This window comes from Oncorhynchus nerka, linkage group LG28 (genome assembly GCF_034236695.1).
Source record: "Oncorhynchus nerka isolate Pitt River linkage group LG28, Oner_Uvic_2.0, whole genome shotgun sequence".
NCBI lineage: Eukaryota > Metazoa > Chordata > Actinopteri > Salmoniformes > Salmonidae > Oncorhynchus > Oncorhynchus nerka.
Window position 1 is genome coordinate 32,977,433 of NC_088423.1, and position 23,680 is coordinate 33,001,112.

Here is a 23,680-nt window from a genome sequence, read left to right on the forward strand (position 1 = left end):
ATATTGTATCATCTAGTGACACTTTATATTCCAAAAACCCCAGGTTATAGTTTCCTCAGTGACCTGGTCAGTTTATAGTCTATTTTATTGCTAGGATTTTGTTTGTCCTGTTTTTACATACTTGGGTGTCCTTGGAGGGTAGAAAAAGTTAATCATAACATCACATAATATCCATTGATATATTCCTTCATGTACAGTATATTCTCATGTTATCCGTATCGATTAAAAGTATACCCAATGCACTTTGTACAGTGGTAAATCATAACTCCAACCAAAACATTGTTTAATGTGCCATTGATTTACAACCATGACCAAATTACTCCAAAACATCAAGCCTGTAAATAAAACAATATCAAATGTGTCCCCATCTCTAACTGCTGTAAAGGGAACCAAACATATTTACCCTTGAACACAAAGGGCCATTAAATGGGTAGCATCACCAAGTTCAGTACTGAAAAGAACTTGATGTCAACAAAAAAACAGTTATAGTTGTAGGTACATATACATTTCTCTAACATGATCATATAGGACCCCTGTGGGCACATTAGGACATATATGTGAATTATGTTTGTGTTGCTGGGAGGGGTCATATTGTATGTGCGCTTGAGACTCTGCCAAATATCTATCTGCCCCTGGAAAGGGGCCAGAATCAATAGACCCTCAATTACCAAAATCTTTCTCCCTTGCTGAAAAACAGCCATGCCCTCCTCGGTGAACATCCTGTTAAACAATAACGCCCACTTTGGTAAGACTGAGAAAGAAACCGTAATCACCACCAACAAGAACACTGAGTACAAACAGCACTGCCCACCTTATGACTACCAAGTATCACACAGCAATGTCCAGTAATATGAATATAAGTATAGAGGATTATACAGGGATTCCAACCTCTGAACACAAAAGTCTACTCCTAATGAAACAAGTATCCAATTGGCTATAGGAACCGGAACACAATACATTTCTACTTGGTTCATGCCTTCTAGGGGAGTTTCTTCTAGCCACTGTGCTTCTGCCTCTGCATTGTGTGCTCTTTGGGGTTTTAGGTTGGGTATCTGTCAAGCCCTTTTTTGACAACTGCTGATATAAAAAGGGCTCTATAAAATATATTTGATTGATTGAGGTAACAGACCACATCTTCGACAAACACATTAGACACCTCATTGGGTCTCACCCTCACTACTAAGAGGCTGGACTGACTTTGCGTGAAGCCCCAAGCCTGCTCAAAGTGCTTTAAAAGCTTCAAAGTTATAGTCCCTGTGAAAAGGCTGACTGGTACATGTCAGCTGGCAGGGTGCCCATCAGTCACACACCCAATTGAAGGGAAGGTCGACCTGGATGTGCATTCACATTCAGGGACCTGTGGTATACTGTCGATGCGTGCCGAATAGAGGGTGTTTCTTCATCAAGGATTAAAACATTAGGCGAAAATGTTAGAGGTGAAGGATGCAGTGGAAAGTTGGCCCGTAATAGTTATTTTCCCAACTTGTGTGTACTCACTCCCATTACAGTCAACTCGCTTTCAGAATGTTATGTAAGGTGAATTAAAACTATTTTACCATGGTAGTCATGGTTCTGTGGTATCAGTCATTTAGAGCATTTTAACTAATTAGATTACTGTAATATTGAAAAGGGTAATGTAAATGTCTAGACAAGTCACAACTTATTTTCTGAGACACCCATAGTCAATTTTGTGTCTTACTGTACACAAGCAAAAGGCAGGCACATGTTAGGGGATGATTATTCCTATTTTAGAGCTACCATGCCTTTATACTTCTCGAAGGAAAGGGGTATACCGAAGCACAGGTAGAGGGAAAATACTCAGACCTCGTATAGTGTTATGTTTTTATATCCTGGAATAATTTGACTAAAGTGGACTCTAAACATTGGAGAACCTCTGTAGAGAATGAAGCCCCATGGCGTGGTCGCATTGTTTCATGAACATTTGAACAGCCAGTCTTGTTTTCGAGGCAAGTCAAGTATCTGTCAGGCACTGCTGTGACCAGAGATTGTTTTGAGGCAAGTCAAGTATCTGTAAACCACGGCTGTGACCAGAGATTGTTTCGAGGCAAGCCAAGTATCTGTAAACCACTGCTGTGACCAGAGATTGTTTTGAGGCAAGTCAAGTATCTGTAAACCACTGCTGTGACCAGAGATTGTTTCGAGGCAAGCCAAGTATCTGTAAACCACTGCTGTGACCAGAGATTGTTTTGAGGCAAGTCAAGTATCTGTAAACCACTGCTGTGACCAGAGATTGTTTTGAGGCAAGTCAAGTATCTGTAAACCACTGCTGTGACCAGAGATTGTTTTGAGGCAAGCCAAGTATCTGTAAACCACTGCTGTGACCAGAGATTGTTTTGAGGCAAGTCAAGTATCTGTAAACCACTGCTGTGACCAGAGATTGTTTTGAGGCAAGCCAAGTATCTGTAAACCACTGCTGTGACCAGAGATTGTTTTGAGGCAAGTCAAGTATCTGTAAACCACTGCTGTGACCAGAGATTGTTTTGAGGCAAGCCAAGTATCTGTAAACCACTGCTGTGACCAGAGATTGTTTCGAGGCAAGCCAAGTATCTGTAAACCACTGCTGTGATCAGAGATTGTTTCGAGGCAAGCCAAGTATCTGTAAACCACTGCTGTGACCAGAGATTGTTTTGAGGCAAGCCAAGTATATGTAAACCACTGCTGTGACCAGAGATTGTTTTGAGGCAAGCCAAGTATCTGTAAACCACTGCTGTGACCAGGGATTGTTTTGAGGCAAGCCAAGTATCTGTAGACCACTGCTGTGACCAGAGATTGTTTTGAGGCAAGCCAAGTATCTGTAAACCACTGCTGTGACCAGAGATTGTTTTGACAGGGCCTGACAATCAGGGATTTATGGTTGGTTTCATAGAAGCTACAATCTAAATGTGCTTCCCTTGGGTCGGTCATATTTATAACAAGATAATTGAAATAACTAAAAAGCAGAAATACATGCTTTAATTCATACTTGGCTCTCAGCAGTGATTAACAGATGGCTGCACACCTCTTCTGTACGGGTTCAGTAACCTACAACATTCCTTCATCAAGTCCCAGAGATCTCTAAGCACTCAGTTTTAACCTCTATCCACCCACAAGGTTGGTCTACCACAGTCCCTGTACCAGAAGAACTGTCATCGCTCACCAGCCTCACCTTCAGAACACCTAGAAGCCAAACGCATGCACATCCAGAGATACAACTTGTAACAGAAAGGGCAGGGGAAATGACATTATATAAATATTAAACTGTGTAAGAAAAAGTAGTTATACACTTGTGTTGAACATAAGTGCTCAAAAATGTAAAACAGGAAAAGCAATGACAACTGATTTAGATTGGAAATATTACTCTGGGCTTTTGCTAATGTCAGGTTTTTCAATCGTGACTTCTTTGTAAACACACCTTACTTTCCCATTAAAAAAAAGACAATGATTTATTTTTTTCTGAGGAACATCTAATCGAAGAGGAGGATTTCTTATGGAACTTGACATGTTGTACAGACAAGCAAGAAGCAGAGTATAACTATATGCTACACTCAATTTCCCATCTGTATTCTTGTGAGAGGATCTTCCATTCTAATTTAGTAGGGAAAGTCGAGGCCTACAGCACTTCTTGACATCTACCAGCTTGGTACTTGTTAAAGAACAGGGCCCGGTTTCCTGATAGCGATGGAATTTAGGCTGACAAGTATTTTAAAGATGCATCTTTCAAACAATGGATGAATATGTCACATGCGTTTCCCAAAACACCATGCAGAGATAATTGCGTCGTTGGAGCATACGTTGATACTGATAGGATCGAAAGATAGTGAGTAACTGCTCTCGGATCAACTTTCTCCGTTCAAAATCTTTCCTTAACATTATAATTATTGTACAATACTGATGACGGATCGACTCCTAGAGAGATAAGCCCACTATGGCTGCAAATATTGAGGCGGATTATTCTATTGATTACCCAATAAAAACACACTAAAGTTACAGATTTGGCACACCAAAAAATGTTGCCTGCGCTACAGAAGTCTAAATACTGTAGGTCTGCTAATAAAGGATTAGTAAAGGCCCAGTGCACTACTATTTTTATGAATATATTTTTTGGGGTTCCCTGTTGTGTTCGACCAAAGCACCGATTGCTACCAGGTCCTCCATGATAAAAATGCTGCATGGAGATACATTGCCAATACGATTCCTTTGCGAAAAAAGATTGCAGTCAGAGTGCAGTGTAACTGCAGCACACTGTAGTATAACTGTAATTAGAATGCTGTATAACTGAACATTTCATGGTATTGATTTTTGGCCTAAAATATCAGCCATCGACCTCCTTCACCTCTAAAAACTGGCATCGGCTCTAAAAAAACATATCAGTCGTTCTGTAGTTCATATTTAAATGCAGTCTTCTTGGTTTTCATTTTAAGCATATTTTTATAGCAATGTCACTCGTTTTTATCAATTGCAAAGACACTGGCAGCTTTGTGTCTGTAGTCAACTTTGTTCTGAAGTTCAGCAGTGAGTGACACAGATACTATAAACCATGTGATTCTATGTTTAGCGAAGATCTTCTGTGTTTAAAGTGACGTGGGAGGGCAAAAAAAAAGAGTCTAACGATGCAATTAGCTGTTCTACGAGTGGTCTGAGGCAGGTGTTAGATTACACGTGTTTATAATGATGGTTTTGGGAAACAGCTCAGATTTAACGCTGCTCCTATCTTTTGAATTATTTTTTTTGTATTTCTTACCCCCTTTTCTCCCCAACTTCGTGGTATCCAATTGGTTGTTACAGTCTTGTCTCATCGCTGCAACTCCCGTACGGACTCGGTAGAGGCGATGGTCGAGAGGAGTGTGTCCTCCGAAACAGAACCCAACCAAGCCGCACTGCTTCTTGACACAATGCCCACTTAACCCGGAAGCCAACCCCACCAATGTGTCGGAGGACACACCATACACCTGACGACCGTGTCAGCGTGTTCTGTGCCCGGCCCGCCACTGGATGTGCGCTATAGTGTGCGATGGGACAAGGACATCTCTGCCGACCCTGCCCGAACCCAGACGACGCTGGGCCAATTGTGCTACTCGCTACTGTATATAGCCTGTCTTTTTACTGTTGTTTTATTTCCTTACTTACCTATTGTTCACCTCATACCTTTTTTGCACTACTGGTTAGAGCCTGTAAGTAAGCATTTCACTGTAAGGTCTACACCTGTTGTATTCAGCGCACGTGACGGATAAACTTTGATTTGATTTCATTGTTTGACACATTTCCTAAACAACAGACACTTAATGCATATTGGTGTAAGAACTGTGTTTACCTTTTACATATAGACACTTTACACACAGGGGACTTACAGTAGTGTGGAGAACATGTAAAATACAGTTGACACACCAAAACAGTGTAATCAGTTAGATTGATTTGATAAGAAAGTTCTTTGAAGTACCAGATTTTTTAAAGAAAGATATCTGATTGATGGTACTGTATGTGCAATCTTAGAGATGCTCTTCTTGAATTATAAATCAATACCTCTGAGTTTCTTTATGTCTCTGAAGGTTGGTGCGAAATCCGCTTCCTGAATAATGTTTAAAGGATATCACTTTTTTCAAGCTTATCAAGTACAAATGGCTTCTCTACCCAACATTAACAGTGAAATCTTCAGATCTTGCACCTCTCCAAAGGTGTAACTAAAACAAAGAGAAGTGGAATAAGTTAAACTGGTGGTATGATGCACAACAGCTAAGGAAAGGGAATTAGAGTATCTTTACTTCACGTAAGGTAGAAAGATAGCTACAGTAAGAAATAGTGAGGTGTACTGTATATCTATCAAACGATGGATATTGCAATATATGGCTTTATTTGATATACTACTTAAAAGTTATTACATTAAGAAGAGTAATTACATTATCCAGTGGATATTAAATGATGTTGTACCAAGAACAGAGGGAGGGCCCTCCGTTGGGTGAGCCCACAGGAAAATCTTCATATATGTTCTTGTTTACATGTTATGTAATGTATCAACATACAGTACATACATGTTGTTTCAAAGCAACACACAAGAGATCATACCCTAGGGGACAACTTCCTAATATACCGAAACATGGTATATGCTGAGGTCTGTAACAGTTTTGCTAAGGTTGAGTGTACATCAACAATATAGGCAGTAATCGACCCAATTTAAATCAGCCTCATTTATCAAACATTCAAGTGGGATCAATTTATTGGTACACTAATTCACTGTGAAATTGATCAAACTTAAGCAAACAATCTGTAATCACGATATTGAATTGATAGATTAGGATTGCCCCTAAAATGGAGTTCAAGGACTTTTAAATTGATTCAGTTAAGTTCCATAGAACTGCTGCAGCCATCGGACAAAACAAAAGCATACCTAAAATAAATGATTGAAACAATTTTCAATAATTAATAATTATATAACATACTTATTTACAAGCACAATGATTTACAACATTTGTGTCATTGAACTATTCCCCAGACCACAATATACAGTATATATATATATATATTTAAAAGATCTCTCATCACCTGATGTTGCACTGTGTCTTCGGTGTGCATATCTCTGACACCTGCAACAAAGTGCTAGCAAACGCACCACCTAGTCCAAACAGTGTCTGGTTCCTCAGTCTCCTGGCTCCTGTCTTCTTATTCACTGTCTTTCTACCGCTATGCCCATCACACAGTGTTGTTCACTACAGTACTGTGCCTCCTCTTTAAATGACAGTGTGTAGGTCCCCTGAGCCAGTGAGTCAGGACAGTGTGTCCTGTCAGCCGGATGAGTCTCTGCACATACTCAGCACATCAAGGCTAGGCACTCTGGGATATATGGTCTTTCGCTGGACACGCTCACTCCTTTTCCATTTCCAGAGTGAAGGACAGACTGTATTCATGTTGGCTGATGGCCCAGACAAGATACTTACAGTGCAAATGGTACCATTTTTCCATGGCCCTGATATTTCCATCTAGAAGTGCAGAGATGCTCAAGTTGTGTTGGTTTAGAATTAATAATTTGTTATACTGGTTTGGTTTTGTCCAAAGGCTGGTTAAAAGCCTCACAGAGGAATGTGTGACACCATGACACAAAAGTGCGACACAACAGTGCAACTTCAGAAATGTTGCAGAGCCCCAGGTACCCCAGGACCAAGATTGACATGGAAATTCAACTAAGGAACAAGCAAATGGCAATATCAGATTCATGTAGCCTACATTCTGTATAGGCTACTGCAAACTGATCCTCACATTAACATAGTGCCCATAACTCTTTTGACATATTTGATCCTGTAAAGTCAGAACTGTGAATTAATGATAATGAGTTGGGCTTAGAACTTGGCAAACAAGTCCAGCCAGCTTTATGATAGCTGTATTGGTGCGGAGAATGTCTGGCGAAATGCCAGATATTTCAGTTTCAATCTGACGGCCAGTCACATAGCTGAACCAATCAATGGAACCTGGATCTCATCTGTCATGAAGACAAGCAGATAGGAGGTGGCGGGATGGAATATCAAGGGGAATTTTGGTTTCAAGGATAAGTAGCCTAATCAGCTCTGACACAAATGATAGTAACAGCTTAGTTGAGGAGGGCTGATTTGGAGGGAGAAAACCCACTTTAAAAAAAAATCCTATACATGAAAGTGCCTGGGTAAGCCTCCATTTCAGCATGCACGTTATAAGCCTAGACAATCTGATAATATAATCTACAATCACTGGTACACCATCAAATGGTAAGATTGGCTGTGATCAGGCTTATCTGCCAACAGTTAGCATTAGCATAATTGTTGTCACTCAATTTACAGTTTAACCTAGACACCCAACTCACTGTTTCTTTCCTAATGTAATATCACCACTTAAACAAGAGACAAGCCAAGACTCAATCTGTTGGCAATTTTTGCAGAGGCATTACTGTTGCAACATTCATCAATACCCAATCAGCTTGCCATCAATTCATTCCATCGGTACTGGGCCTAAAGGTTAGCGCTGATCCCTGCAAGAACTTTCATTACTCCAGTCTGCATTATGAGAAGTAATTTACTATTTCAATACTAACATGTTACAGAAAAAATGTAGCCTGCCACATGGTCTATGTCAGTATCTATCTAATTTACAGTACCAGTCAAAAGTTTGGACACTCCTACTCATTCAAGGGTTTTTCTTTATTTGTACTATTTTCTACATTGTAGTCATCAACACTATGAAATAACACATAAGGAATCTTGTACTAACCAAAACAGTGTTACATTCTAAATATATTTTAGATTCTTCAAAGTAGCCACCTTTTGCCTCGATGACAGCTTTGCACACTCTTGACATTCTCTCAACCAGCTTCACCTGGAATGCTTTTCCAACAGTCTTAATTAAAGGAGATCGCAATATGCTGAACACTTGTTGGCTACTTTTCCTTCACTCTGTGGTCCAACTCATCCCAAACCATCGCAGTTGGGTTGAGGTCAGGTGATTGTGGCCAGGTCATCTGATGCAGTACTCCATCACTCTCCTTCTTGGTAAAATAGCCCTTACAAAGCCTGGAGTTGTGTCATTGTCCTCTTGAAAAACAAATAGTCCCACTAAACACAAACAAGATGGGATTGCATAAGACTGCATAATGCTGTGGTATCCATGCGGGTTAAGTGTGCCTTGAATTCTAAATAAATCACTGACAGTGTCACCAGCAAAGCACCATCACACCTCCTCCTCCCTTCTTCACGGTGGGAATCACACATGGGGAGATAATCCGTTCACCTACTCTGCATCTCACAAAGACACGGCCGTTGGAACCAAAAATCTCAAATTTGGACTCATCGACCAAAGGATACAGTGGCTTGTGAAAGTATTCACCCCCTTGGCATTTTTCCTATTTTGTTGCCTTACAAGCTGGAATTAAAATGGATTTTGGGGGGGGGTTTATCATTTGTTTTACACAAAATGTCTATCAATTTGAAAATACAAATATTTTTTATTGTGAAAAAAACAATAAATAAGACAAAAAAACTGAAAACTTGAGCGTGCATAACTATTCACCCCTCCATAGTCAATACTTTGTAGAGCCACCTTTTGCAGAAATTACAGCTGCAAGTCTCTTCGGGTATGTCTCTATAAGCTTGGCACATCTAGCCACTGGGATTCTTGCCCATTCTTCAAGGCAAAACTGCTCCAGCTCCTTCAAGTTGGATGGGTTCCGCTGGTGTACAGCAATCTTTAAGTCATACCACAGATTCTCAATTGGATTGAGGTCTGGGCTTTGACTCGGCCATTCCAAGACATTTACATTTTTCCCCTTAAACCATTCAGGTGTTGCTTTAGCAGTATGATTCGGGTCATTGTCCTGCTGGAAGGTGAACCTCCGTCCCTGTCTCAAATCTCTGGAAGACTGAAACAGGTTTCCCTCAAGAATTTCCCTGTATTTAGCGTCATCCATCATTCCTTAAATTCTGGCCAGTTTCCCAGTCCCTGCCAATGAAAAACATAGTGATGAGAGGTGTTGGGTTTGCGCCAGACATAGCATTTTCCTTGATGGCCAAATAGCTCAATTTTAGTCTAATCTGACATTTACATTACATTTAAGTCATTTAGCAGACGCTCTTATCCAGAGCGACTGACCAGAGTACATTCTTCCATATGTTTGGGGAGTCTCCCACATGCCTTTTGGCAAACACCAAACATGTTTGCTTATTTTTCTCTGGCCACTCTGTTGTAAAGCCCAGCTCTGTGGAGTGTAGTGCTTAAAGTTGTCCTATGGACAGATACTCCAATCTCCGCTGTGGAGCTTTGGTGCTCCTTCAGGGTTATCCTTGGTATCTTTGTTGCCTCTCTGATTAATGCCCTCCTTGCTTGGTCCGTGAGCTTTGGTTTGGCAGTCCGCTCTTGGCAGGTTTGTTGTGGTGCCCTATTCTTTAAATAGTTTAATAATGGATTTAATGGTGCTCCGTAGGATGTTCAAAGTTTCTGATATTTTTTTATAACCCAACCCTGATCTGTACTTCTCCACAACTTTGTCCCTGACCTGTTTGGAGAGTTCCTTGGTCTTCATAGTACCACTTGCTTGGTGGTGTCCCTTGCTTAGTGGTGTTGCAAACTCTGCGGCCTTTCAGAACAGGTCTATATATACTGAGATCATGTGACAGATCATGTGACACTTAGCACAAAGGTGGACTTAATTTAACATACCCTACATTACTCATCTCATATGTATATGTATATACTGTACTCTGTACCATCTACTGCATCTTGCCATCTTTATGTAATACATGTATCACTAGCCACTTTAAACAATGCCACTTTTATATGTTTACATACCCTACATTACTCATCTCATATGTATATACTGTACTCTATACCATCTACTGCATTTTGTCTATGCAGATCCGTACCATCACTCATTCATATATTTTTATGTACATATTCTTCATCCCTTTACACTTGTGTGTATAAGGTAGTTGTTGTGAAATTGTTAGGTTAGATTACTCGTTGGTTATTACTGCCTTGTCGGAACTAGAAGCACAAGCATTTCTCTACACTCGCATTGACATCTGCTAACCATGTGTATGTGACAAATAAAGGTCTGCACAACGCATCACCGGGGGCAAACTACCTGCCGTCCAGGACACCTACACCACCCGATGTCACAGGAAGGCCATAAAGATCATCAAGGACAACAACCACCCGAGCCACTGCCTGTTCACCCCGTTATCTTCCAGAAGGCGAGGTCAGTAGATGTGCATCAAAGCAGGGACCGAGAGACTGAATAACAGCTTCTATCTCAAGGTCATCAGACTGTTAAACAGCCACCACTAACATTGAGTGGCTGCTCCAAACATATTGACTCGACTCCAGCCACTTTAATAATGGAAAAATTGATGTAAAAATGTATCACTAGCCACTTTAAACAATGCCAGTCTATAGGCTGGGAGCAACAAAATGGAGTCTTGGTCAGCTTTTCCAAAAGGAGGGCGGGGGAGGGCCTTATATGCGTTGCGGAAGTTAGAGTAACAATGATCCAGGGTTTTACCAGCCCTGGTAGCACAATCGATATGCTGATAGAATTTAGGGAGTCTTGTTTTCAGATTAGCCTTGTTATAATCCCCAGCTGCAATGAATGCAGCCTATATATTAAATTCATATTTTTTTAATTCAGATTTTTCAGGGGGTGCTTCAGCAGCCTTAGCACCTCTACTTCCAGTGGCTATGCCCCTCTCTCCTCTGTCTCTCAGAGTAGTAGCTGGTAAAGATTGCATCTACTATAGTCTGAAGGACTGGGAAGCGCTCCCTGCTTTGCATGGCAGCTCAGCCCATTAATTACAGCCAGGGCCCTCCTGATCAATAAGTCAATTAAGCCTCCATTAGAGCGACATGAGAGCTGAGGCCTCCAGACACCTACTAATGCCAGACTGGAGCAAATTTCCCCACATTCCTGTGAAGCATCAGCCTGGGACTTTAATGACCAGAGGACAGCTGGTGCAGAACGAACACCATAATGATAGGAAAATTGTGATGGGAATTCCTAAACTGCTGCACTGACAGAAAAACAGCCATTTTACTCAAGACAAGGGATCATTTAAATACTATCTGTGTCAGAGGACTCTGCTGCCTGTCAGAATAGAAAAGCCTTGAACACGTCAAATACAAAGGTAGGCAAAACAAACGAATTCATGCTGGTGCAGAAACATCAGTTTTAGCAGCTGTAGAAATAGTATATTTTTTGCAGACTCCTCCGGTTCTTCTAATGTTGATTCTTGCTTCCTGCCTCAGCCCTCTCTGCATATCTGTAGAGTATCATATTGCCATGGGCACAGGTCACTATCCACTATCAACCTCTCTCCGTAGGGACCATCTTTACTGTGGAATCAGCATGATTTATAATGGCACTGCCAGGACTGATCTGTGTCTGATTTAGAGGGGGTGTAAACTCCCATCAGGACTGTTCTAAGCCGCATACTTAAAAGCCAGACTCCGACACACTCTGCAAGCTAAATAACTTTCATTAAAGCTTTGCCAATAGGAACAAGTGTGCTTATCTCTTGACAAGCCACAGGCAAAATTCATTCATTAAGGAGGAGGTAAAAACAATGAGCAAATGTTTTGACTTCAGGGGAGATTCCAGGACATGATGAGGTTTAATTATTTGGTCTTTGTTTCAAGCAGGGTTTTTGTCTGTAAAGAACATAATCAGCAGATCGTGTAACCGGAGGTATTGTTATTAATCAAAGGAGGATTAGCTTTCTTTTTTATGAGTATACTTTGCTTTACATTCGATACATTATGATCACAGTCTATACTGAACAAAAACATATACGTAACATATAAAATGTTGGTCCCATGTTTCATGAACTGAAATAAAAAATCCCAGAAAAGTTCCATATGCACAAAAAGCTTATTTCTCACAAATGTTGTGCGCAAATTTGTTTACATCCCTGTTAGTGAGCATTTCTCCTTGCCAAGATAATCCAACCACCTGACAGGTGTGGCATATCAGGAAGATGATTAAAGATTATTAAAGATGATCATTACACAGGTGTACCTTGTGCCGGGGGAAACAACACAATGCTATAGATGTCTCAAGTTCTGAGGGAGCGTGCAATTGTCATGCAGACTGCAAGAATGTTACTTTTCTCTAGAGAATTTGGACAAGCTGTCAGAAACCGTCTCAGGGAAGCTCCTCTCCATGCTCATTGTCTTCACCAGGGTATTGGTCTGACTGCAGTTCGGCGTCGTAACCAAACTCAGTTGGCAAATACTCACCTTCGATGGCCACTGGCACACTGGAGAAGTGTGCTCTTCATGGATGAATTACGCTATCAATTGTAAGGGGCAAATGGCAGACCATGTGTATGGCTTTGTGTGGGCGAGCGGATTACTCATGTCAATGTTGTGAACAGAGCGCCCCATGGTGGCATTGGGGTTATGGTATTGGCAGGTATATGCTACGGACATCGAACACAATTGCATTTTATTGTTGGCAATTTGAATGCACAGTGATACCGTGACGAGTTCCTGAGGCCCATTGTCGTGCCATTCTTTCGCCGCCATCTCCTCATGTTTCAGCATGATAATCCATGGCCCCATGTCGCAAGGATCTGTACACAATTCCTGGAAGCTGAAAATGTCACAGTTCTCCCATGGCCTGCATACTCACCAGACATGTAACCCATTGAGCACGTTTCGGATGCTCTAGATCGACGTGTGAGACAGCGTGTTCCAGCTCCCGCCAATATCCAGCAACTTCGCACAGCCATTGAAGAGGAGTGGGACAGCATTCCACGGGCCACAATCAACAGGCTGATCAACTCTATGCGAAAGAGATGATACTGACTGCTTTTCTGATCCATGCCCCAACCTTGTTTTAATATATCTGTGACCAACAGATGTATATCTGTATTCCCAGTAATGTGAAATCCATAGATTAAGGCCAAATTAATGTATTTCAATTTCCTTATATGAACTGTAAAGAATCTTAGAAATTGTTGCATTTTGCATTCATATATTTGTTCAGTGTACAATTGCAGTATTGTGTTTCATGGGGAAGGCCTCAGCATAGGGCAAATAAAATAGGACCACACCACTGGAGGACTCCACCGCAGACATGAACATTATACAGTGGGGCAAAAAAGTATTTAGTCAGCCACCAATTGTGCAAGTTCTCCCACTTAAAAAGATGAGAGAGGCCTGTAATTTTCATCATAGGTACACTTCAACTATGACAGACAAAATGAGATTTTCTTTCTCCAGAAAATCACATTGTAGGATTTTTAATGTATTTATTTGCAAATTATGGTGGAAAATAAGTATTTGGTCAATAACAAAAGTTTATCTCAATACTTTGTTATATACCCTTGGTTGGCAATGACAGAGGTCAAACGTTTTCTGTAAATCTTTGCAAGGTTTTCACACACTGTTGCTGGTATTTTGGCCCATTCCTCCATGCAGATCTCCTCTAGAGCAGTGATGTTTTGGGGCTGTTGCTGGGCAACACAGACTTTCAACTCCCTCCAAAGATTTTTTATGGGGTTGAGATCTGGAGACTGGCTAGGCTACTCCAGGACCTTGAAATGCTTCTTACGAAGCCACTCCTTCGTTGCCCGGGCGGTGTGTTTGGGATCATTGTCATGCTGAAAGACCCAGCCATGTTTCATCTTCAATGCCCTTGCTGATGGAAGGAGGTTATCACTCAAAATCTCACGATACATGGCCCCATTCATTCTTTCCTTTACACGGATCAGTCGTCCTGGTCCCTTTGCAGAAAAACAGCCCCAAAGCATGATGTTTCCACCCCCATGCTTCACAGTAGGTATGGTGTTCTTTGGATGCAACTCAGCATTTTTTGTCCTCCAAACACGACGAGTTGAGTTTTTACCAAAAAGTTATATTTTGGTTTCATCTGACCATATGACATTCTCCCAATCTTCTTCTGGATCATCCAAATGCTCTCTAGCAAACTTCAGACGGGCCTGGACATGTACTTGCTTAAGCAGGGGGATACGTCTGGCACTGCAGGATTTGAGTCCCTGGCGGCATAGTGTGTTACTGATGGTAGGCTTTGTTACTTTGGTCCCAGCTCTCTGCAGGTCATTCACTAGGTCCCCCCTAGTGGTTCTGGGATTTTTTCTCACCGTTCTTGTGATCATTTTGACCCCACGGGGTGAGATCTTGCGTGGAGCTCCAGATCGAGGGAGATTATCAGTGGTCTTGTATGTCTTCCATTTCCTAATAATTGCTCCCACAGTTGATTTCTTCAAACCAAGCTGCTTACCTATTGCAGATTCAGTCTTCCCAGCCTGGTGCAGGTCTACAATTTTGTTCCTGGTGTCCTTTGACAGCTCTTTGGTCTTGGCCATAGTGGAGTTTGGAGTGTGACTGTTTGAGCTTGTGGACAGGTGTCTTTTATACTGATAACAAGTTCAAACAGGTGCCATTAATACAGGTAACGAGTGGAGGACAGAGGAGCCTCTTAAAGAAGAAGTTACAGGTCTGTGAGAGCCAGAAATCTTGCTTGTTTGTAGGTGACCAAATACTTATTTTCCACCATAATTTGCAAATAAATTCTTAAAAATCGTACAATGTGATTTTCTAGATTTTTTTTCTCATTTTGTCTGTCATAGTTGAAGTGTACCTATGATGAAAATTACAGGCCTCTCTCATCTTTTTAAGTGGGAGAACTTGCTGACTAAATACTTTTTCCCCCACTGTATATTGATGAAGACCATCAACCAATTTGGAAGTTACCAACAGGGGAGAATTCAGAGAGAAAAGCAATCTCATAACAGGAACAAGGACATTATTCTGGTCCCAGCATTATAATAATTGTATTACATCAAAACAAATATTCATCAAGGTCAACTTTGGGAAATGAGGCAGCATTGCTAGAAGAAAAAAGAACACCAACACTTTGTAGTGAGAGTTCAGATAGCTGTTTTTCATCAGGAGAACTGATTGAGTGTGTGATGACGTGACAATGCATCTCTCGGCCATCAAGGCTGTGACAATGACAGGACAGCAGCGGCCACACTAATATGACATGTCTCCGCCAGCTTAATGAGCTGCCTGGGAGGCAGAGAAGGAGACAGGGTAGATGTAGAACACATTGTTACCTGAGAATACTCCTCATGAATACTCCTCCTCAACACATACTGGCGATAGCTAGCTAACCGCTGGTGTTGACATCAAATTGGGTTACACTAGTTATCTTTAAGATGATATGTATGCATACGATGTATATACATGTATATATACACACACAGTATATATTCTGATTAGGACTGCTTGATTTATCTCCTACAATGCTAAACCTTGAAGCAATTAGACATTGGCTTAATGAAAATGTAATGGATTATGTTTGTGTCTATTTGTGTGTGTGTGTGTGTGTGTGTGTGTGTGTGTGTGTGTGTGTGTGTGTGTGCCTGCGTGCGTGCGTGCGTGTCTTTGTGCATGTGTGTTTGCAAATGTGACATGAAATATTGTGAATGACTGCAATATGTATATATATTTTTTTACTGGAGAAACAGATGGGTATAACGCTCTGCCAGATGATCAGAAATGCAGTTTTCCACATCAAAAAATACTATAGTATACTATGGTATAAATAGTATAGTATTCACTGTAGTGTTTTGCAGACTTTACATTTACATTTACATTTAAGTCATTTAGCAGACGCTCTTATCCAGAGCGACTTACAAATTGGTGCGTTCACCTTAAGACACCTGTAGTTATTCACTGTAATATTTACTGTAGAATTTACAGTTAACTATATTATACTATAGTATATTAAATACTGTAGTAAAATAACTGTAGTATATACTATAGCAATTAATGTAGTTTTTTTGCAGTGTTTTTGCGGACTTGTTACTGTACTATTTACTATAGTGTTTTATTATCTTGGCATAGAATTGAAGGAAACCTACTGGATAAGAGAACATTTTCAATAACCTGTAGGTAGTTAGGACTTGGGTCTGAACAGATAGTTCAGACCCTTTTCTATAACCTGTACGTAACACAGTATGGTCTATACTTGGCATGCAGATTTCTCACTCGACTGAAATTTACAGAATGGGTACCTGGAGGGAAATGGGGGAGGGTCATGCTTTTTAATTTCTGTCAAGGAGAGGGTTAAGTATTGTTTAAATCTAGTCCAGGGAAGGGTCATGTAATTTATAATTGATGAAATTTCAATATTTCTAAGTGTTTTATAATTAGTTGCTTATTATGCTATATCTGACTCATTTCAGGAAGCTAGGCGTATGTCGCTACTTCATAGGAGCGGCATTTGAATGTAAACATTTCGTTTTGATCAAAATGTGTTTTTGCCTTCTGGACCATTTGATGTGCTATAATAAAAATGTTGTATTCCATCCATAAATACAAAATTTAAAAAAAATAAAAAAATTGTTAAATTACGAGCCTAGTTGGGTTAGCCATGGAAAAAGACAAGAACCCTCCCGCTAGCCGTAATTGGTTGAGATAATGGATGGGCTGAACATGACAGGAGATGAGTTTGGATTGATCTGCCATGTAGCACACTTCTGTCTATAACGTGAGCTGTTCAGTATGTGTTGACAGTCCTTTCTACCGCACCATTTCTGAAAGATATAACATTAGCCATCGAGAACTACAAAAGTTTGGCTAGTTTTCTCAACAACATTGATGCCCTGAATTTAGCAGGTGCTATCGACAGATCAGTTGGAAAAAGTGAATGGCTACTTTCTGCACACGCCACGGTCAGTGTGAAACGGAGTGACTTGACACAACACTGGCCAAACAAGACATAGCTACAAACAAGTTAAATGGTCCCAGTCTGCCATGAAGCATTCATCCATGTATGCAGGTAAGAGTCCAGCTACATTTTCAGATATAAGTTTCACATTTTGTCAGAAAGTTGTTTTTAATGCAAGTTAAAGCATATTGTTAGTTAGCTAGCAAACATTAGCTTGCTGTCTCACTAGCTAACACTACATGTATGCAGGGGCGCAACTTTGGTTTTAGAAGTCGGGGAGACATAATATTTATTTATTTATATATATGTTTTATCCAGTCGGATAAACACTCCAAACAGCCTATCCAACCACTCAGGCATCCGCATGGTCCTAAAGCACACCGTTGCCTCGTTTTGTATCACATTCCAATGTTACAACTGGGGGGTACAAAAATGCAATTTCAGAATGTGGAGGGGACATGTCCGCCCCCCCCATCCCCATCCCCAGTGAATGTTGCGCCCCTGCGTGTATGATCTGTGTAATGTCTAAACAAAAGACTCCACTTCGACCGGATTATTACATGACCCATCAAATTAGTCGGGTGTGTCTGGGGTGATTACAGCCAGCGTATTTCATGAACATGTGTCTAGACAATATTAACCCATCCACTTAGCTAGATGTGGCTGAGGGGTGGTTATAGCATTTCCTTCCCATGACCCATCAATGTAGACAAGTGTGTCGGTAAGAGTCATCTAATAATTCTAAAATATTTATAAATTATATTTTACCTGGACACTTTCTGTTTTTGATATTGAACTATGCAACTAACCAGTTCACTTTAATCTGTATCCTGTGCATGTGACAAATATACTTTTGCTCTGGGACCATTTGTGTTTAAAAAAATAAATAATTAAGGGGTGGATCAGCTTAATATTGTGGAAAGAATGTTGCTTCCATCAATGTAATTGTCTGCAACATTTCCAAATCCCCATATATTGTTTTGCTAAATATATATATCCATACATGCATGCATACATATACACATATATACATACACATACCTATATAGACATACATACTTTTTTAAAGAATATACCTTTTTTATTATTATTCCCCGCAAACCCTACCACCCTTGCCCCAATTGGAGTAAACTAATAAACACTTTGACTTTTACCTTCAATTTATACATCTTATACACATTTTACAGACAGTCTACTTTACAATAGCTCTCTCTTGTTTGTTCTTAGTCTTTCCTCTATTTCTGATGTCCATCCAGTTTCATTTCTATTCGTATTTCACCAAAGTTCTGAACCTATATACTTTTTACAGATCCCGTATGTTTTACATTGTTTATCTTGTTATTAGTCCCACCCTATTAGTCCCATCTATCTCTCAACATCATCCATTTCGGATTTCTATTTGCCATATATTTTTCAACTGTGCTGAGATGCTTCACAAAATAATTGAACCTTTCTATTCTCATAGCTTCTACAGATTGTAAATTAAAAATAAACATTTTTGCTAAAATAATTATTATATTATTGATTGATTGACTATGGCTTTTCAAATCACCCAGTATTGCTATCTGTAGCGTTAGTTCTAGGCAAATGTAGCAATTCTTCAGCCATTCCTGGACCTGTGACCAAAGACGAGCTACATATGGACAATACCAAAATAATATATATAACATTCTATTAGTTGCAAGTATTTTGTATAGTCATTTAAATTGAAAAATTAGAAGTTTTAAATCCACCACAGTTTTGCGTATCAATTCATTAACCATGTGCCATGGAATTGTAACGATTCTCCTCTTCTTCTGATGAGGAGTAAGAGAGGTCAGACCAATGTGCAGCGTGGTAAGTGTCCATTTTAATATATAAAACTGAACACTACAAAAATACAAAATAACAACGTGAATGACCAAACGGAAATCGAAACAGTCCCGTATGGTACAGACACAGGAAACAATAACCCACAACTCAAAAGTGAAACCAGGATACCTAAGTATGGCTCTTAATCAGGGACAACAATTGACAGTTGCCTCTGATTGAGAACCATACCAGGCCAAACACAGAAATCCCAAAACATAGAAAAAGGAACATAGACAACCCACTCAACTCACGCCCTGATCATACTAAAACAAAGACATAACAACAGAACTAAGGTCAGAACGTGACAGGAATGGGTACATCGAAAATCTCCTCCCAACTATTTTGCAATTTATATGGCAGGTGTCAGTTTCTTGGTCCTTAAATGAAATTGGTATATGTTTTTATTTATCACACTTTTCTTTAACCATTTATATTCTTTAATACAGGGCCGACATACAAGTTCCTTACTTTTTTCCCCTTCTACTTGCCTCTTCCATTTTTGTGGTAATTCTACAATTAATTGGTTGTTATTTTGGGTAGAGCAGACATTTCCATATGTCTGTGTTAGCTGCATGTGTGACATAACTCCACCAGTCCTATTTATGATATCATTCACTAAAATTATACCTTTTAAAAAAATCTTTGAAAAAGACAGTTTTTTTAATCCATTAGTATATTTGAATTTAACCACAATATTTGTTGTATTATTTGTTCTGTCTTTTCAGGTGGATTAAACTGACCAACTTTCTAAGGGTTGTTTAAGAAATAAAGATATTTTGGAGATTATTTCCTTTTCAAACAACCGAAAGTGAGCAGGTGTAATCTGAATAAAGGGAAAAAGGCCCTTCTTGAACATAGGATGAGACATTCGAACCAATTTACTAGAAAACCAGTTTGGATTTAAGTATAACTTTTGTATGACTGATGCCTTTAGTGAGAGGTCTAATGCTTTAATATTTAATAATTTTTGCCCTCCGAATTCATGTTCGTTATATAAATAAGCCCTTTTAATTTTATCTGGCTTGCCATTCCAAATAAAATTGAATATTTTTTGTTCATATAATTTAAAAAGCAGGTCACTAGGTGTAGGCAAAACCATAAGCAAATAGGTAAACTGTGATATGACTAAAGAGTTAATCAGGGTGATTTTTCAACAAATAAACAGGTATTTTCCGTTCCATGGTAGCAAGATCTTATCTATTTCTGGTAACTTTCTATAAAAATGTATTGGAGTGAGATCATTTCTTTCTTTTGGGATTTGTATACCGAGTATGTCCACATCTCCTTCAGACCATTTAATTTGGTAACCTACATGGTAATGTATAATTTGCATTTTTTACTGATCCAATACTTATCATAATTTGGTTTTAATCCAGAGAGGATAGCAAAAGTATCTACATCCTCTATGAGGCCGTGTAGTGACTCTAATTGTGGTGTTAAAAGAAAACATTAATCATCAGCGTACAATGGCACCTTAGTTTTTAAGCCACGGATTTCCAATCCCTTAATATTATTGTTTGATCTAATCTTAACAGCTAACATTTCGATGGCAATAATAAATAGATATGCCAATAGTGGACAACCTTGTTTTACTCCTCTGGATAGTTTAAAACTTTCAGAGATGTAGCCATTGTTTACTATTTTACACCTAGGGTTACTATACATAACTTTAACCCATTTTATAAGAGATTCCCCAACATTGAAATATTCTCGGCATTTATATATAAACTCCAGTCGTACTTTATCAAAAGCCTTTTCAAAATCAGCTATGAAAACCAGGCCTGGTGCCCCCGATATTTCATAGTATTCTATTGTTTCCAGTACTTGTCTTATATTATCTCCAATGTATCGTCCATGTAAAAAACCTGTCTGATTAGGATGAATAATATCTGACAATACTTTTTAAATTCTATGCGCCAAGTATTTTGCTAGGATTTTTGCATCACAACACTGAAGTGTAAGAGGTCTCCAATGTTTTAAATGGACTGGATCTTTATAAATACCACTTGGGTCATGTTTCAGTAATAATGATATCAGACCTTCTTGTTGCATGTCTGATAATCTACCATTTATATAGGAGTGGTTAAAACACGCTAATAATGGTCCGTTGAGTATATAAAAAAAAGTTCTGTATACTTCCACTGGCATGCCATCCAGCCCTGGAGTTTTCCCATCCTTAAAGGCCCCAATTACATCAAGCAGTTCCCCCTCTGTAATTTGGCCTTCACATGAGTCTTTCTGAACAGATATTAATTTTACATTATTATTAGGAAAAAAAACCATACATTTAGTTTCAGTTAGTGGAGAAGGAGGAGCCTGAAATGAAAACATATTCTTAAAGTACTTTACTTCCTCTTTCAAAATATAATTTGGTGAATCATGCGTGATTCCATCATTTGTAACAAGTAAAAAAAAAAAAATTGGTAGCATTTCTATATTGAAGATTGAAAAATAATTTTGTGCATTTTCCCCCATATTCTATCCAGTTCGCTTTATTTTTTAAAGAATATATTACACTGGATCTTTCTTGAATACGTTCATCCATTTCTTTTTGTTTTTCCTCTAACTTATTCTGTGCCTCTATGGTACCGTTTTTATTGCTATCTAACTGTACGGTTAGTCCTTCAATATCCTTTGTTAATATGGACTCTTTTGATCAAAAGTGCTTTTGTTTTATAGATGAGTACTGAATTGCATGGCCTCTAAAGGCACACTTAAAAGTGTCCCATACAATACGGAGATCTGCTGTACCTATGTTATGTCTGAAAAAGTCAGTTATAAATTATTCTGTCCTAGTTCTAAACAATTTATCATCTAGTAGGCTTTGATTCAATTTAAAATATCCTCGCCCACGTGGAAATTCTGTAAGAGTAATATATATGCCAATTATGTGATGATCCGACCGCATTCTGTCCCCTATCAACACTTTTTAAACTTTTGGTGCCAGAGAGAATGGCATAAGAAAGTAGTCAAGACGACTAGCTTGATTAAGCCTCCGCCAATGTATATCTCACTAGGTCAGGGTATTTAAGTCTACATATATCCACTAATTCCAATATATCCATGACATTCATGATTTCCTTAAGTGCCCGGGGGTGATAGTTTGTAGTGTGATTTCCTTTCCGGTCCATAGAGGTATTTAAGACCGTATTAAAATCTCCCACCATAATAATAGTCTAGTGTTGCTTGTAGAGTTGATAAATTCTTATATATATTTTCAAAGAAGCTTGGATCATCATTATTCGGACCATATAGGTTAATAAGCCATATCTGTTTATTGTCCAATAACATATTTAAAAGTTATTTTTCCACAAAACTTCATCTAAATTGTTGAATGAGTTTCCTGTAAACAATAGATATTATATTCCTTCTCTTTTAGCCAGGTAAATACTGATCGTCTTTTCTTATTTTCTGCTAGGCCATTACAATTGTAACTGACTATACTTATTTCACCACTTACCATAATGAGACACAACTTTCAATTATTTTTATCAAAATATATGTTTGTAAACGTACCATTAAAAAGTAACATGATGATTGAGTGTCTATATAGCTGTACCATGATATTTGCATTGCTACTAAGTAAACCTCCAATTGGTCCCTACTATTCCACCTGCTAAAAGCCCTCCTCATCTCGAGTTGGGTTGTCATCCCAATGCCCGGCAGACCACCCTCGACCCCCTGTATCCCATAGCCCTGAACCGACTGGGATCCATCCATACCGAATTGAAGTAGATCAACTGCCAAATGCATTTCCATCGCCCTCACCTCGATTTGTATTATATATAGCTGTGGATCATCCTCTATTGTCCCTAACATCTTTTAGTCCTCCGCAACAGTTGTGGGATACACACATACACCCACACACACACTCAACCCTTTCCCACCACACAACCATAAGCTCACATTCTCAACAATTGCACCATCCCAGAGCCCAACTTAAGAAAGGTCTTGATTTACAATTGCACTTACAGTTGCAGCTGCATGAGAAGGCCTGCAAGACCTCGCAAAAAAATGGGTAGAAAATTAGAGATTTTATTAACCATTGTCACATCCAAATGATGGAGGTCAAATGTACACCTTTTCCCTGAAACACCCACAATATTCCCAAGCATCTCCATGCAGTCAGACTTTGATTTTGTGCCACCATGGTCACAATAATATACCCCCTCTCTGAATGTCCGAGTGTGACCCCCTCCCCATGGGTTTACTGCAGCTAGTGTTGCCAGCACTGCCACTGTCTGGGTGGGGGCACCCCACCGGAATCCCCACCGGCTAGGTACAAGGTCGTCAAGGTTCTTATTAGCAGCTTTGAGAATTTCCTTGTATATTATGCTCTCCCTTTAGGGGGCTTTGGCTTTGCAGGACCAACCCTGCCAAGCAGGCTCAGAATCTTGAGGGGGCAGCGCTGCTCTTGGTCTCTGACCTCATTTTGGCTGCATACAGACCGCTTACAGCAGGCACATAAAATAGTTAGGGACTTCTCCTTAGTATCTGGGTCATTCAGGTGGGTGTCTAGGGTATAGGGTCATGGACCGTACCATTAAAATAGGATCATAAATAAATAATTTGATATAATTTATTTTTAAAATGTAGTTCCCCATGATAGGACAATAAATAAAT

General features: G+C 39.5%; 1 protein-coding gene across 2 annotated transcripts in view; it reads right to left on the reverse strand.

Moving 5' to 3' along the window:
- LOC115113158 (inactive phospholipase D5-like) overlaps positions 1-23,680 on the reverse strand; it is a 98,091-nt gene that overhangs the window by 29,471 nt on the left and 44,940 nt on the right. The window contains exon 1 of one of the 2 annotated variants that reach the window (XM_029640466.2): positions 6,538-6,784. The exons of the other annotated variant lie outside the window; for it this stretch is intronic. Coding sequence (XP_029496326.1) covers positions 6,538-6,567 — 30 coding nt within the window. The 5' untranslated portion in view covers positions 6,568-6,784. Of the gene's footprint in view, positions 1-6,537; positions 6,785-23,680 lie in introns of those variants that run through there. 2 annotated transcript variants of the gene reach the window in all.